General features: G+C 30.3%; 1 protein-coding gene across 2 annotated transcripts in view; it reads right to left on the bottom strand.

Moving 5' to 3' along the window:
- LOC116770869 (interference hedgehog-like) overlaps window positions 1–17,289 on the bottom strand; it is a 30,597-nt gene extending 13,308 nt beyond the window's left edge. For both annotated transcript variants that reach the window (XM_061520932.1, XM_061520933.1), the window contains exons 1-2: window positions 17,122–17,289; window positions 2,054–2,110 (exon numbers count right to left, since the gene is read on the bottom strand). In XM_061520932.1, the coding sequence (XP_061376916.1) occupies window positions 2,054–2,105 (52 nt within the window). In that variant the 5' untranslated portion in view covers window positions 2,106–2,110; window positions 17,122–17,289. The remainder of the gene's footprint in view (window positions 1–2,053; window positions 2,111–17,121) is intronic.
- Between the last annotated feature and the right edge of the window lie 116 nt (window positions 17,290–17,405).

The following is a 17,405-nucleotide window of genomic DNA, read 5'->3' as shown; positions in this document are numbered from 1 at the left end:
TCTTCATTCGACGTCATCGAATGATAACATAATGTATAGTTAAACTAAAGTATAAATAACTTATGTCATTAACAAACAAACGCAAATTTCTAATCTGAAATTTCAAAAAAAGGTACATTTAAATTTCCTTTCATGTATACATACAAGTTAATAATGTTTAACGGCTTGTATAGAAAAAAAAACTGGCAGATGGCAGAAACAAAACGCGCGTTCGCAATAAAAGAAACATTAAAGAAACCAGAAGCCCACTTTGAAACCTCTTTTATATCGTCTTCACAAGATTTTACATCTTCCCGTCTTTATGGGGACTATTCTCAGTTAGATTTTGTTTATTTTACTATTCATCATTTCTTTTAATGGTTTATGTCACATTTTTAAGAGTGTCTCTGAGATAATTCTGATTTATTCATAACAGCTTTTTTACTCGCGGTTAGTCACCTAGTACGCCCTTACTAATAGATGAGACAACATAATAAGTTACTGTGAAATTTCTGTGTACACACACATCCATTAGAGATTTTGAACTCCGGTTGCACGCTTTGACCGGTTTCCCGAATCCCCTAAGTAGCTTACCGAGTAATCCCTTTTTTACATGCTCAAAGCGCACAGGCTTTTGGTTTTTGAACGGCTACTCGTTTTTCGTATTTCTGAACGAACTAACGAACTGAACTAGTGCATTATTTGACAAAACTCGAATAATATTTCTTAAAACACAAGCTGAATCTTCACTCTTCAAAATTGCGTAACACACAAAACCCAAAAAAAAAAATACACTGGCAGTATGAGAATTGTAAAATACTTCAAACATGACATATAAAGCATAGCATTTATTAATATGGACGTCCCCGATAACAATGTCAAGAGGTTATAAGAACATGAATCATACTTATATTTCTAAAAAAAGTAGATCAAGAACAGCAGAGCGAAGCTCTATACGACATTCCACTCGCCCCGTTTCCCAAGAAGCGAGCATTCACAGCGATGCCTTTTATTTCATCACCAACATACTAGATTACATACGAAAATGGCAACAAAAAAAATAACTCACACTGCATCCACAATAATAATGATATGTGATTATTCAAAGCTCTCGTTTTGATAACTATCAACGTTTTTATGTATGGAACCAGCTTCTGGGGCTAGCGTTTTTTTGTCCTACAATAATCACCGCGTCGATGTGTGCGTGGCTACCTGCCGCATCCGCTGGGCGAGAGTCACGGGACAAAAAATGTACGGACAACAGATTTACCGCGTCCATAATAATATACAATACCGCTCCGGTACTAACTGGATGGAATCTATTCACAATCACGGATCAATGTATGATTGAAATTCACGTTTGAGATGATTATCGTTAAACTGGGACCGCTTTGAACTGATCCGTCTATTTATTGAAGATTAAAAATGTAGATTATATGACGGTAATTAATTTTAATGAACGCTCTGATTGAGATTTGCTATTGATATTTATTTAACATTTGTTGTTACTTTATCAGATAACGTGCCAAGGGATTCAGGTCATTAATGTAGGAAGTGAACGAATGAATGGATTTAATTCAAACAAATTACTTTAATTTTCCATCACTTGCCAGCGCACCTAGACTGTAACGAAAACTGGCTGTGAGATCCTTATATACATATATATTTTTGTCAATATTTTATTTATTTTAATAAAAAATTCCCCCTTCTATAATGAGTGAGGACTTAATACTTTAAATGCTGAATGAAAAGGGCTTATTAAGTTCTAAACGGAGCAAAGAATCGTCGTGATATCTTAAGATGGTGTCTGTCAAACTTGAAAAGTAATTGCAGTTAGGCTGTTAACTTGTTAAAACTTCTCTCGAGTGGTAAAATTGGTTGAAGTACTCTGAAACAGTACAGCTCACTCATTTTATTTGATCACCCTGTACATATATACTTTTATTCATATATATATTAGGTTAGTATGAATTTTATATATATAACGAAAAACGCAGACGTAATACTTTTCTTAGTGCTTTGTTATCACAAAGAATGTATACATATGTGAACAATATTTATTTATTATACTAACCTCCGAGCACACAAGCGATCCATAACATTTGAAGCAATACCCTCAATCCCATTATATCTGCAACAAGGAAAATCAATTAATTCGCATAAAATTAAACCCACTTCATATTTCTTCTTACTTTCAAAAATTTCACATCCACTCCTTAATTACGGGCGTTGGAATTAAGATCGAAATCTTAAGCCCAATTTATAGCACAAGAGTGTTAATTTAAATTCAAATTTTAATGTATTTTGCTTAGGTAATTGATTTTAAATGTAAGAGTACACTTCACTGTGGCTAATACATTAGCAAATTATAGCACCTACTGGTTTGAGTTAATGGATGCGAAAAGTATCTTTATTCTCCAATTTATCGTTGCTGGTGATTATATCAGATTTCTTTGTAAATTTTCATTGTATTCACTGTTTTTTTTTTTTTGTTTTTGCAAAGTTTCCACATAGTTACGTATTAAAAAAACCTGACTTTGTCGACTGTTTATCTTAAACACGCGTCTGAAAAATAGGTAGCATGATAATATATCATAAAATCTACTTATAATTTGTATTAAGTACTAATCTATTGTTATAATACATTAATTTTATTCAACAAATAGAAACACACGTCCAAACCAAACGAGCCGCTTACCGCGATGTTAATTGTAAACTGTAATGTAATGGCCTCATTAACGCGTGTTAGCGAACTGTTAGTTAATTGTATTTATAATTAATATTTAGATCCAGAACAAATAGAACATATATCACTTTAATAAAATTAAAAATATTCTATTTTCAGAATCAAGCAGGCATGTAAGTCAGATGTCATCTCGGTCAGCTGATATATATTTGTTTTAAAATATAAAATGTTTATTTCAATACATCTAAAGTGAAACGTTGATCTGAGTTGTATCATTTTAATATAAATTTATTGCAGCTTAGAACTCTTCCGCAGCTGTGTCCCGCAAGAGGCTGAGGACTGAACTATATATCATGGCAGTTTGACGCTAAAATACGGAGCAATAAAGAAACGGGGCTGTTATTTACTGGTAATAGCTTCAACATTCGTCGATATTATCTACTAGCGAGACTTAAATGGAATGCGTTCTCACAATTTACGTCCTAGCGATCAATCCATTCCCTTCTAAGATTACATAAATTTGAATTAACTCTCATATAAACAATTAAAAAAATTAAAATTCGATATTTTAATAATAACAATGAAAATATCTGAACATTTTGAAAATCTTTATTTAAATAAAAATATTTTAAAACCGAAATAAATAGAAATTACGATGAAGTAAACTGCAAATCAATGCCAAGTAGCGAGACTATTAGCCGTTTCCAAATACAAAAGCTGAATTCAACTTCGCACTGAATTTAAAATTCCGTGCCGAGTTTCTGTCTGAAACAAATAAGACGAGAAAAAGCGAACAAGCGTAGCAGTTGTGTTGAGAACAGATTGTAGAACTGTCTTTTAAATACACTATATTAACAAGTTAGTGTACAATGAGAATTATATTCTATTATAACCGAAACGGAACTTCGCAAACATATTGAAACAATTTACAAGTATTGTTAAAATGTCGGTAGCGAGCTTCGGATGTAGAGCTTTGTGAATTAGGAAATAGAGCAATTTAATATCAGATCGAGGCGAATTGCACGACTCAGCGAGTTACGATAAACCATAAAACAGCAGTTCCTGGGAACGTGGATGGTATTTGTATTGGGGAGTAGTTTTTAATTACTAACTTTACAGAGCAAGTTGGATCGCTGCACGTGATCCGGGTAGCGAACTAATTTAAGCGAGATCCGGATTACGAATGACTTTTATTTTTGATATCTGCTTAGCTATTAACAGGACATATCGATTGCGCACTATTTCTAACGACTTTAGCTATTCGAAGATGCTTCTTGTATTTATTAATGCATTTAGATTTAACAAAGTCTTAATGTACGTAGAATTTGTAACCAAACGGAGGTATATCAAAACTATTATCACCTATTAATCATGGTATTTTTATCAAATGATTATTTTCGTATGTACAGTGAAGAATGTCGTATAATATATAGCAGTAACAATAAAATTAACACTGACAGTTCAGTTACACATGTATAATGTATATGAAGTCATCGTCAGTAAATGAGGTGATTTCATATTCATACGGCATACAGTACGGTACAGCTTCACGCTGGTATTGACGTTTCCTCGCTAATCTTAACAATCCATTCGTATCGTAACTTAATACATCCTTGGTATGAATCACAAATCATCGTCCGGCGACATACGGTACACGTCTAGCCAGAGGATGTATCTGATTGATTTCTGACACTGAACATGGTCACAGACGGACGGGTTCCGCAGCCTCACGGGCTTGTCTTGGATACTAATTAATAAAATTATTTTCGAAGATTTTGTATGAACAATAATCATGCAACCATGTATTTAAAATATCAGCAAGATATATTGATTGTTAACGAAAATTAATTAATTCATAAAAACATAGACTATTCTAATCTTTTAAATGAAACTAAAATTTTTCGCATTTACTACGCGTGCTTTATTTTTTGTTAAAACTCGCGAAAGTCTTAGATCTCATTATTCTAAAGTCTTTTAAGTTTCTTGTGACTCGACTTAACCGATGATTTATAAGAAATTTAAATAATTTTTCTAATCTATTTAACTGAGACTTTAACCGTAATGGATTTATTCTCAAACTATACTATCACAAAGTGATGAATGGAGAAGGAATCTTACGAAACGAACGCTTAATAAAGTAAATTCCTTCGTTAAGCCAAGCTCCCCTGTTAGATCTCAATTTGGCTGTTAGATCTAAGTTGGAATAAAAACTTTATTAGAGGGTACTTATTTGGAAAAAGCTGGTTTAAAAAACTAGTGAAGTATAAAATATCTATCAAACATTAATTTGAACACGAACAGTCCTTAATATTACATACTTCATCAAACATGTGCCATATCCCATTTAGTTATATAAACATAATTGTATATAAATTTATTTTATTTAGAATAAAAGTATTATTCGGTAACTCGGTTCATTTCCATATAACAGACATTGCACTAACTATTAATAATAATTTACATGAAATGAAAGGCAGCCTTTAATTCAATTTACTAATGTTTCTATTTCAATGTTAATTAAAATGTACTAGGTTTATACACACACACACACCCACACACATTTATATATTATATATATTATATATATATATATATATATATGATGACAACCACAATTATATTTTAATAGTACTTCACGTCGCGGAACTCCTTGTGCGATAACATAAACTTATAAAGGGGTCAGTAAACAATTGTGTGGGCCCGCATCGTAAGAACCTTTCTCGAGACATTCGCTCGCATTAAGGACGCCATTTAAAAGTTTATTACAGCTAACGTTGTTTTATTACGAAATATTTTGTACTATTATTATTTACATTAAACTAACGATAACATCTATATTCTATGACATCTCTTGTGTTGCAGATGTCCATGGGCAACCGTGACTACTTTCCATCATATAGACCATCTGCCCCTCTGGTTAATATAAAAAATCTGTAAACTACTGAAACTTTATTAAACATCTTGTATTATCTTCATATTTATTTATGACTCCGGAGTCGCAATGAGTTCTGATTAATTTCCAAGACATAACTTTGAATTTTAAATTGCAATACCGATTCACACAAAATCTTTACTTTTCAATAAATTTTTATATTGACGTTAAAGCAACGTTTTTATAAAAAAAAATATGCTTGAATTCAAATTCAAATAGAAAGTAAGGGATGAAAAATATCTCGCCCCAACTCATGCAGCTCAATTGGCTAAGTAACTGGGATGCGATTATTTGGTGCTAGCAGGTTGGTATACCGTTGATGAGAATGAATTTTTCATTCTACATTCTCCATTTTAATAGAAATAATCATAATATAAATTTATTCACACAACATATACATTAAATACATATTAACATACACATATACCCAATAAAGCCTATTGTCAAATCTGGTTTAAGCTCGCCACGTATGCATTTTTAAAATACTAACGAAACAAAATAAAGGAAATCTTTGAAATTAATATGATATAAATGTTAATATATATATTTTAACACATATATAATATATAACGTTATAACAAGCGAATAGTAATCAACAAGGAAGACACTAACTAGAGGTTATTGCGTGCGAGTCATACGTTACCAATTGAATTGATCAAATCAAATTGCTTGATAGACTTCAAATTGATTGTGAATATTTAAACATATATATAACTTCATGCGACTAGTTTTTTATACTTAATGTAATAGAGCTCGAACAAATAAAGGAAATAGTGATTTTTTTCCTGTTTCGTTTGTAATTAATTAATTTGTATTTTGTATAGAATTTGCTATAAGAATGCGATTTTCAAAGCAATGCATCAAGAATTACTGATAAGTTTTGTTACTCGTAACAAAAATTTTTTTTTTTTATTTATTAGACGGGCATGTTTGTCTTTCTGTTTGTCACAGTCTGTAAGGTAAATGTTTTATATTGAGATCATTAAATGTAAGTAGCTTGGATCTCTCATACTTAATTTAACTAAATCATATTTAATTTTAAAAAATTCAATAGGCAATAAATTTGCGCCTAGTTTGTTTAACATTGCTATATAATTAATAGGTCCATCTTGAGTATCTATTGAGAAAATACATTCCTAAGGAATACATATTTATAGAAATATAATAAAAAAAGAAAATAAATTTATTTATTATAAAATTATTTATTATTTATTTATTTATAAATAGAGTGATTTATAAAACAATTTTTCTACTTTAATTATTCTCATTGTTTATTGAAAATATTTATAATAAATAAATATGAACTGGATAACAAAAAAAGTCTCATATACTGAGTATGTAAATATAATATATAGATTACTACTGTCCTATATAAAAATTAATATAAAAATCGATCAAATATATAAATGTATATGTTTCTAAGCGGACCATAAAAAGCTTTTACTAAATTTATATACGTAATACAATTAAAATAAATTCAAGAAATAATCAAAAAATAAATTCTATTTGAATAAAACAATCAGTTAGTCAGATTAAACTTAAAAAATAATTCGATTAATTAACAAATGAGTGGTTAAATAATGTAACGGAGAACAAAGGTTTACAGTAGCGATAACTATAATAACAAATAATAACAAAAGTTTTGAAGAAACGTGCTTCGGAACCGTTTGCTTCCAGACTTTGTATTAAATTGAAACCGTACTGTTTGACACAGTTTATACTGAACTTTTATTGTTACAACATCTATTTATTACTACGATTCAAGACAATTGAGCTTCCGAACTAATTCTCTCTCATTTAATTTTTAATGGATGCAACGCACACCTACACACACACACACATATATATATATATATAATTTATATGTATGTATGTATGTGTGTGAATATAATAAATATAATTCTTATATTGTAATTTAATCAGATTGAATTATCGCTTAAAAGTTTGCAAGGATAAAACATATCTTTTTTTATAAACTACTTAAAGTATATAATGTAACTAAACTAAAATATAACCTATATAAAATATTTGTATATTAATAGTTAATCTTGGTTTACGCTGAAATAATTCTATACTATTTAGAATGAAAAATTAATGGCAGTCTCAAAATAACTTCTTATATTATATCGAGATTAACACAAAACCGTCCACTGAAGCTGTAATTATTAAGGGCATAGATTTTTATCTTATAATAAATCAAGTTCATCTCACGAAGTATATATTAAATTAATTTAACATTGTTCAATGAAGTAAACAAGAAACGTGACAAAGCAAACTTTAAAGTATTTGCATAACACAGTTTTAATTATTAACTAACCGAGAAACGAAAACATAAACAAACAAGTCTAATTTAAATGTTTAATACAATATCATGCACCAGGTTTACGAGTTAGATTCAAATGTAAACAAGGAATAATTCGAGTGACAGATAACAATATAGGAATAATTACGTTTGCATACCACGTGTGATGGTGAAATAATGGCAACGCAACATATTTGTGGTGATTTCTTTGACATTAACCATTCAATAATAAGTAATTTATGTTTGTAGATCTTTTATTGTAATAGCGTACTTGATACCACACAGATAAAGTTATACGTTTGTTCAACAGACCGCTTTAACTTAATGAAAAGCAACGGAAAAACTTTTGTTTGTTCTCACAATTCTAAACTAGGTATAATAAGAGCAAATTATGCAGAGCTGTATTAACTTGGCAACAATTTCAACACAGAACTTGTGCTAATTTTGCATAAGAAACCCGAGAGCCCGAAAATACCGGACCAAGAACAATATAGCTCACGTAGTTTAAATTTAACAGTCCTTTTGATCACAGACGGTCTTTTCAGACGTTGAATATAACAGACGCGAAATACTCTACGAAACTTCATATTGACCGGTCAGATTGTTGTAAAGCAAAGTTTAACTGGGTCGCTTCCAGGATTCCTGTTATTTTAACAATAAAAAAATTTATTTTTCTTTCGAAACATTTAACTGGAGAAATACGTGACTTACGTCGAGTTCACAAGCGCTCGATCATAAACGATATTTTTAAATGTGCCTCGCAAAACTTAATGGCTATATAAACTTTGTATACAGCAAAGACTTTCGGATGCGATCTTAAATTCAGACATAACATTTGCTCATTACCCTAAAAAGTTACGTAAATAACCCGAAAAAGCCTCCATATTGAAGTTCCGCTAAATTAAACAGAACGGCAAACCCACTGCGAAGGCAGAAAAGAACATTAGTGAAAATAATTCATGAGCTCAGAGTAACGTTCGATTTTAGAGGTCGTCCTGTGAAATTTAAGATTACCCAAAATAAAAACGGCAATGTTATTTAATAATAAGATATACATAAACAAAAAACATGTTAAAAACGAGGAAGGAGATTGTGTATTCGGAAGCGAGCTCTCCACGTAATAGATCCTGACCCACCGCGTAGTTATCGTACTTTACCTAAAACCTTTCATCGCATTTAGAAAATCTAAACATCACTAGAATTTTCCCGCCCAGACCACCGTGAAGCAGCGAATCTTTCCCCATAGATATAGAGTCGGAAATGCGTCAGCGGTCCTAATATTAACGCGGTTTTTTCCCCACAGCTCGTGCCTCGAGAGCCATCGACACGTGCATTTCAAGTGTACAGATGATTGGGAGACGTGCGATGTTCAATTAACAGAAATATGTTGTACGGAGATAGTGCTGATGGTACCGACTCCAACATGACATGGACATACGAACAATCTATACGAGAAAGTGTCAACGAAACCTATTGTGAAGGGATTATATAAAATAATATATAATTATTTAACAGTTAATATGATTGACATCAAACTAAACGTCTGCATAACCTTTTGAAAATAACCGAAGCCAATACTAATTAATGTGTTATATCGTTTGAAATTTTTTTGTCCATTTCAAAGGTCTTTTAATTTCGGTGTAACCATAATTAATAATGGTGCTGGACCTAAAACGATGGTACCGCTATGGTGTGTAATTAATGGTTATAGATAAACAGCTTGGATAGGTGTGACGTATCGGGGATCTGGCAGATTAATCACCATCGTGGAGCTATCTGGTCTCAGCTTGGAGATATGTTTCAGATAGAATCATCTGTGAGACGTGGATAAGTTTACAGAGCAATAAACCTACCTTATCACTAACGAGGTGACCTATCTCATTCGTGGTATAATAGAATAAAGGAATTAATTATTCAATGTTAGTATTATGTAAGCTTTATATAGAATTTATTATATATTGTTAATAAATGAATTTGAGCTTTCGTTCATTAATTTAGATAAATTGTATGGGTGTTCTCAATGTATTTTATTTAAAAAAAAAGTAAAAGTATCGGTTTGTCAATATAAATATATATAAGTTACTGACAATAAACCAGGTATAATAAACATTTGGTCGTCTGTCTCTGTCTAAACGAAAGTATTATATGAAACGGTTGAATAAAATTGAATTTGATTTGTACGGGATGATTGATTACTTTAGAGACTTTCCATACTAAAGTTATTAAAGGTCAAGTCATATTAAATCAGTATTAAAATAAAAATTATATTAAAAAAAAAGTAATCAAAACATTTTTTGTGAACGAATAGTGAAAAAGAATAGCAATGAACGAACGAACGAACGAATAGTGAAAAAGAATGGAAATGGAAGGTGACAAAAAATGATGCAAAATCATTATAATATTAATGGATAAAGAGAAAAATGAAATGGGAATTTAACAAAGTCAAAGTTTATATTGAGATGAAGTACACAAATACATTCTTTTATGCGAAATGATACAACAAATATATTAAATTATTTAAAATAAAACCAATTAACCACGACTTCAAAATGTATTGTTAATGGCAGACATAATATTCATATTATACCACTGAACTTAAAATAATCAATGTGTTATTTATGTAATATGACGTTGAGACGAAACTTCTCGAAAAGATTTTAATTAGCCTGCAGTTCTACAATTGCTGAAGAGAACGTAATTCTACACCAAAGATCCTCTCAGGACACTTAAGGCGTTAAAATCTCAGAGCAAAGATCTAACAAGCCTGCTTTAAAATGAACGCTGACTTATAATCGAAATCTGTTGTGGGTTGGTCTCGGGAACAGAGTTGTGCATCCCGAAGAGATTATCGTGAAGTTTTTTTTTCAGATTTATTTGTTTTTACAACGGTATATAAAACGAATAAAGACTTATTAATGTACGAATTAGAATATAAATTATAACTTTCCCGTCAAAATTGTTGTACATGACCAGGTAAGTTAGTTTAAAACGTAAAAAAAGTCAATTTTTATCGTATTTTTCTCCTCTACTTTTGCCGCATGAGTTGTAAGCTAAGCTAGAGTTTGCTTGATAAATGATTTTGATCAACTTTAATATATCAGCCCTAATAAGAACTTAATTGTTTGATATAATTTTTATCTCATTCATAGTTTTTGAGAAAAAGATCGTGACAGACGTTTCAACAGGGTTTCGTGTTTGTCAACAGTAAGCTTACCTCGCATTGGCAACGTCACACTACTTACAGAGAGCTAGGAGTTTTTTTATTCATTAGTCATTACTCTTCACATATAATATCATACATATTGATGACTTATTGAATGACAAACAGGAAAGGCTTTGTATTTAGTGTGACGATACAAAATATTATCTACTGAGATGAAAAAGCTTTGGAAAGGGAATTAACTAACAAAAATACAACTAATATTTTCGCATGCATGTATTTATACTGTCGTGTTTCCCTCTCGTCTATCTGTGATCACGGTTGCTGCAAAGTAACCGAAACGTCGGGTAATGTAGTTAAAAATAATAAAAAACGCGCTAGTTCATCCGCAAATATTACTTTTATTTAAGTGAATACTCGCTATAGTCTTGGATATCGTTAAGTTAACCAGCAATTTGACATTTATGTCTTCATTCTATTTCTATAAAATATAATAAAACCTCCTTACATGAGTTTTAAAATCCGATAAGTAATAAGTTCCGGAAATAAATTAATAATAAATATAATATAAGTAATTATCATTCACTAACTGGCTGGAAAACTACAAATAACTTAAAAAAATAAAATGCTATTTAGCCGAGCTTTAAGTGGGTATTTTAAGAGATCTAAAAACACCGTTGAGCACGTTATTAGCACGCAAAAATAAAGTATCTATAAACGTCAACCTCGCTCTACGATGAATACACGCATCCAACATCCACCTATAATTTTGAAGTCAGATTTTATCTCAATGACAGATTGTCGCCGAGTTCAAAGCCGACATTTTTTGTTAGTAGATGCGAGCCTAATTGGCGATTGGTAACAAGATACATATGTATACAATTATTATACATTTATAAGTGATATTACATTTTAACATTGGCTGTATACAGAAATCACATATAAAAACTTTTTATGATTATTTGGTCATTAATAGTTTTTCAAGTTTTGAATAAATGAAAGTAAATACGTAATATTTTAAAATTATTCTTATATATAAAAGATTTTATAAACGATTTTTTTCTTTCATTTCTTAACTTTTAAATCTAAACAATATGTTTTTTTTTGTTCTGACAACACACGTTATCAAAAGAAACGAATATGCCGGACCAAGTTTTCACATTATGTCATGCGTAACATGCATGCAAGCCGTATCATATATCGGCATACAAATAAAAATATTATTCGAAAAAAAAAAAGGAATCAAGTCGAAAAACATAAAGCCGATCATTCGCAGAGTAACGCGAAATGAAAAAAAAAACTATATAAAGAACAATATTTAAAAAACCATTGGTAATACAACCCAGGTGCAGGCGGAACACGGAACACGGATTACCGACCGTAATTTATCCCCCGTTTCCCAGTTATTACCGGATTAATTGAAATATATGTAGCGATATCGTACAATTAGCTGAAAACATTCCAACAATTACATACAATTCAATTATAACATTAATATTTTATTCGCGAGCGAACTCAGCGCTCGCATCACCTGTCGATGTGATTGCTTCAATTTTTAATTTTCACGTATCAATATACGGATTTATAGGTAAGGTAATTTTTGAAACGAATAACCATTTTTATAAATGTATAATTGAAAAACGATGTCGGATTTATTTTCACTTTTATTTATAATTTTATAATTAAATAATTCGACTATTATTAAGTCAATCCCGGATACTAATATTGTAAGTGCAAAAAAATTTCTTGTGCACATACCTTTATATTTTTTGCTCTATCACGATAATCTTATTGAATTGATTTCGATGAAAATTTACAGTATTATAATTTAGATATCAGAATAACGTATAGGCTACTACAATATATCCTGAAATTTCGTGTAGTCCACGCGGATACACGACCTTACACCTAATGTGTATAGTCCCGTCACACTGGTTATTGGTAACGATAAGTATTATTTAAGTCACTTCAATCGTTTCAAGTAATTTTAAAATATTTCCAGACGTAGTCGCGTTCGAAAACTAGTAAATTATATATCGAGCTGGTTGATTACATAATACATGTTCGAAGTACTTTGATTTCAATAAAATCATTATATCAAAATAATAGCCCTTAAATAATACTGGATCTACGTCACAATAACCTTTTGCGACATAACAAAAGACTACGTATGTTCAATAAATGTAAATCAAATTGATATAAGATAATAACTTAATTAATCATGAACATAAAATATTTTGATCCTGTAACTATATTAACATGGATGTTACGTTTAAATTTATTATTTCCAATAGATACTTGTTAAAGTATGCATTAAAATGATGTCCCTTCTTCTTTAATTACAACACATTTAAAGTAAATAATTTTGATTAATCGAGTATATTTCCTATTTGTAATTGCTTGAATTAATATTAAATGTCTCTGTTAATCTCAATTATATCAGAAATTATATCTTGCTGAAGATTTAATTCATAAGAATAAATCAGGCTATCAGCGGAAGTGGTGTAACCCAGTGTGATTAATTAAATTAGAAAATATAAAAGTACACAATTTATTTAGTTTCTACAGTTTTTAGATTAAATAAATAACAAAACATTTAAAATAATGTTCACAAAATAAGCTACATCAAAAACAATTTAAGTTAATTTTAATTCCTCGATTACTACCTAATGTAGGTTGGGGTTACACCACTTGCGCTGATATTAATAGAGACGAAACAGGAACGAATAATAATAATTTTATTTAAAAAAGCCATTTAATCAGGAACCTTGACCCCAGAATCTTTTTACGAAGTAACAAGTCATTTTACGACCAATATTTTTAAAGTCGTGTAGAAAAAACAGTAACCTTTTTTCAGCTCATCTGAATCAGATATTGACGTCCCTTTGCCGGAGAATTCTCGATAACTAATATATAGACAATTTTATCCTGAATAATTTACGTATATAACGCAAATAGAATGAGAAAATAAAATTACGTGTTCCCATTAATTGATTACGTTAGTTTACCATAAATATTATTTAATCAAATAGCCTTTAAAGGCTTTATAACTTATAAGGTTATTGTTAATTACAATTTAAGGCACATTTATATTTATTTTTTTTATGCTTTGGTTCCAATTTTGCCAATGGTTATTATAATTTATATGCAAAATTTTAGGGCGTATCTGCCAAATATGAAAATAGAATTTTTAAATATTAGAAGAATTCGTTAACTTTAAGGCTTAGGGCATAACGTTTGGGGCCACACGAAAAAAAAGGTTTAAAGCATAAGCTATCACACTACACCTAAAAAGTATTTATGAAAAATTACATAAAGTTGTGGCTGTTTATAGGTGTAGCATTGCTTCTCAATAATAAAAAAAAATAAACAAGAAGAAACATAGTAATCGGAATTTCCATCCCAAAAATCCCTAATATTAAAAACAAAGGAAAGAACAAAAACAATAAAAAATAAATACTATATAGCACTAGAAGAAATATAAATAGTTTAATAAGAATAAACTTGTATTAAAATATATTTACTCTTATAACTTCGCATAACTTGTTCGCGTTCTTGATAATTCGGATAGTGATGTAGGAACAATCTTATCGTCCGTGAATTTAAATGCAGTTAATATTGAGGTCACAGAGATAGCTCTAGCAGAGGTGACTGGGCTCGGTCACTACAAATATTCAAACAATTCAATTCCCAAAGAGCTGACTGTCTAGAAGAATCGTCTTCAGATTATATCCACAATCTACCATCCTCACAGATAATTACGTAGATATGTACATATAAAACTTTCAAGCGTCACTTACATTAATCCATTCGGCTCTGAAACCACAAAAATCCTTATTCAATAAAAAAAAATCCGTCTAGCTTTATGCAAAGGCATTTCGCTCTAAAAATTTACATTTCCAATTTGGACACGGAATGAACAGAATATTCGCACGCTATTTAGTACACGTCATACCGAAATGTTTTGATCCGTACGTCGTTTAATTCACACAAATCTAGACATTGTTTACTAAACAATAGAGTCGATAAAGGGGTGAGGGGATTAGTGGAAGTGAAATGTTTGTTTACGCCTGATTATTTATCGCGTGGACGCGTAACTTAAATGTTTTTAAGGCAAAGAATAGCCGGATGATGCCAGCGTTCCATTCAACGTTCAGAATTCCCTAATTAATCAGATCGAATTTAGAGAGAATTCGTATTTAAGAATAAATGGTTATTTGTTCGGAAATTTGAATTAAAATTAAATATAACGAGCCCTGATTAATTGAGCGATCAAATCGTTGATACAAAACAAACAACTGAATTATATTAAAACAGGATTTTGAATGGAGAATGTCTTAGGCATTTTGAATTTGGAATGCAGAAGAATAAAAACATAACATTGATATTATACTAGTCAATATGTTTTCGTTAAAAATGCGTACTCATATTATTAAAAAAAATCGCAAAATAAGTATATAAAAAATGAAAATAAAAAGGATAAAAATACTTAAAGTAAAAATTTAAAATAATAAAAGTAAAAAGTTCTATTTACAGCACATTTGCTATCGTTTTGGCTTTGAATTTTAAATTTCACTTGTTTTAATTACGAAATTTACTATTTTTGTTATTGTAGACAGAAGTCAACTAAAACACGTATAAGCTCGTTTCCGAAATCTAACTATTTCAACTGGCACGTAATATTATTTTTTAAAAGTTCTAGCTGTTAAAACTTTTCTAGTTCAATTATGTTCTTTTTTAAGTTTCTATGTAAAACCAGTATTAAATATTCAGTCTTAGCATTCTAGAAGAAATAATCCTACATTTCCCCGACGTTAAAATTAACGATATATGTTATCGTTGAAAATATTAAAAGATGGCCAGAATATCTTAAATAAGAAATAATTAATTTACTAATCACATAGCATTACCTATACATATTGCAATTATCATCAAGATCAAGTAATTTTAACCTAAAGTAACAGAAAACGCCAGGGGCGATGCAGACGTAAGTAAACATTAATTATTATAATTTAAATCATAATGAAGGAGTAAAACCTCCTTGTATGCCTTAAGGCCTTTTAATCAAGTTTACAAACTGACAAAGAAACCGCCAACATAACAAAGGCACGAGGAGTTAATTCTTCACAAGGTCTTTTATGCAAGCGCCCGAACCTTTGAAATCCTTTGAAAATGTAGAAATCCAACACCGACTTATACTTTAGAGTTAAAACTTTAACACAATATAACATCTCTAACATGAATGATGAAACTTATAACGCATTCTTACGTTTGCACTTGAACTTGACAATCAACTAGTAGGGAGGCGTCGTTATTACAATTACGTTATCAATCATAATATACCGCTAAGTGAAATTACTTAAACTAATTTGTATAATTTATTTTAAAATCGTTGGTAACGGGATTTAAGTATACTATTATTATATACTGTAAGTACTTGTTAAATACCCAGCACGTGATTACTCGTTTCATTCATAAGTCAATACAACATCTAACGTAATTATATCGCAGATAATCTCAAATAATTTTATTGTATAATTGTTTACTATATATTTTATCACCATAAGTCAAACACGAAAATATTGTTAGCTTTAAATGAAACAAAACTGCATTTATTTAAACTTTAGTAGAACTGGGTGTTAATTAATCTCATCTATAATAATATTACGCAAACAACAGCTTTTTGTATTTTAAGCATGTTAATAATTTATGAAAATAAAGTTCCTAAAACATAGCTTTTTTTCAATACATATAATTGGGTTCATTTGAAGAATTTACGACACTATAATTGAAGAACAAGAAGTAAATAAAAATATTCATCGCCATAGTAGAATAAAATTTCTGTTAAAACTAACTGTGTCCCGGTTGTAATTTAACCCGATCCCTGACCTCAGGTTACTTTGGCATACAAAAATCGATTATCGACGTTACATTGTATTGATTTGGTAGTTTTGGTAAAAGTTATAAACACAAGGTGCGCTTGAGACGAGCGCGGTGCATGCATTCTTGACACAGGGACGGGAGAGGGTTTTGGTTGCATTCTTATTTCTTCCTATTCTTACCTTTTAAGAATCTTCATCCACATAAACAACACTCAAGTGACATAACACACATTTATAAATTATATTTTAAACCGTTTGAAATGTCACAATAACTTTATTTATTTTACATCGCTACGAATATAATTTTGACAACCAAAACACAACCGATTAACCGATATATAACGAGCGAACTGGAATCATTTTGGCTTCGGAGTTCGGCGGTCGACTTGACGAACGCGGTTGCTGTTGCTCTATCTCTTTCCATCGTACTTGTATTTAGGGCTGTCTCACTCTTTAGGAGAAAG

The sequence above is a fragment of the Danaus plexippus genome, chromosome 7, assembly GCF_018135715.1.
Source record: "Danaus plexippus chromosome 7, MEX_DaPlex, whole genome shotgun sequence".
NCBI lineage: Eukaryota > Metazoa > Arthropoda > Insecta > Lepidoptera > Nymphalidae > Danaus > Danaus plexippus.
The sequence above is the reverse complement of the archived record's forward strand: the minus strand, read 5'-3'. Positions and strand labels throughout refer to the sequence as shown.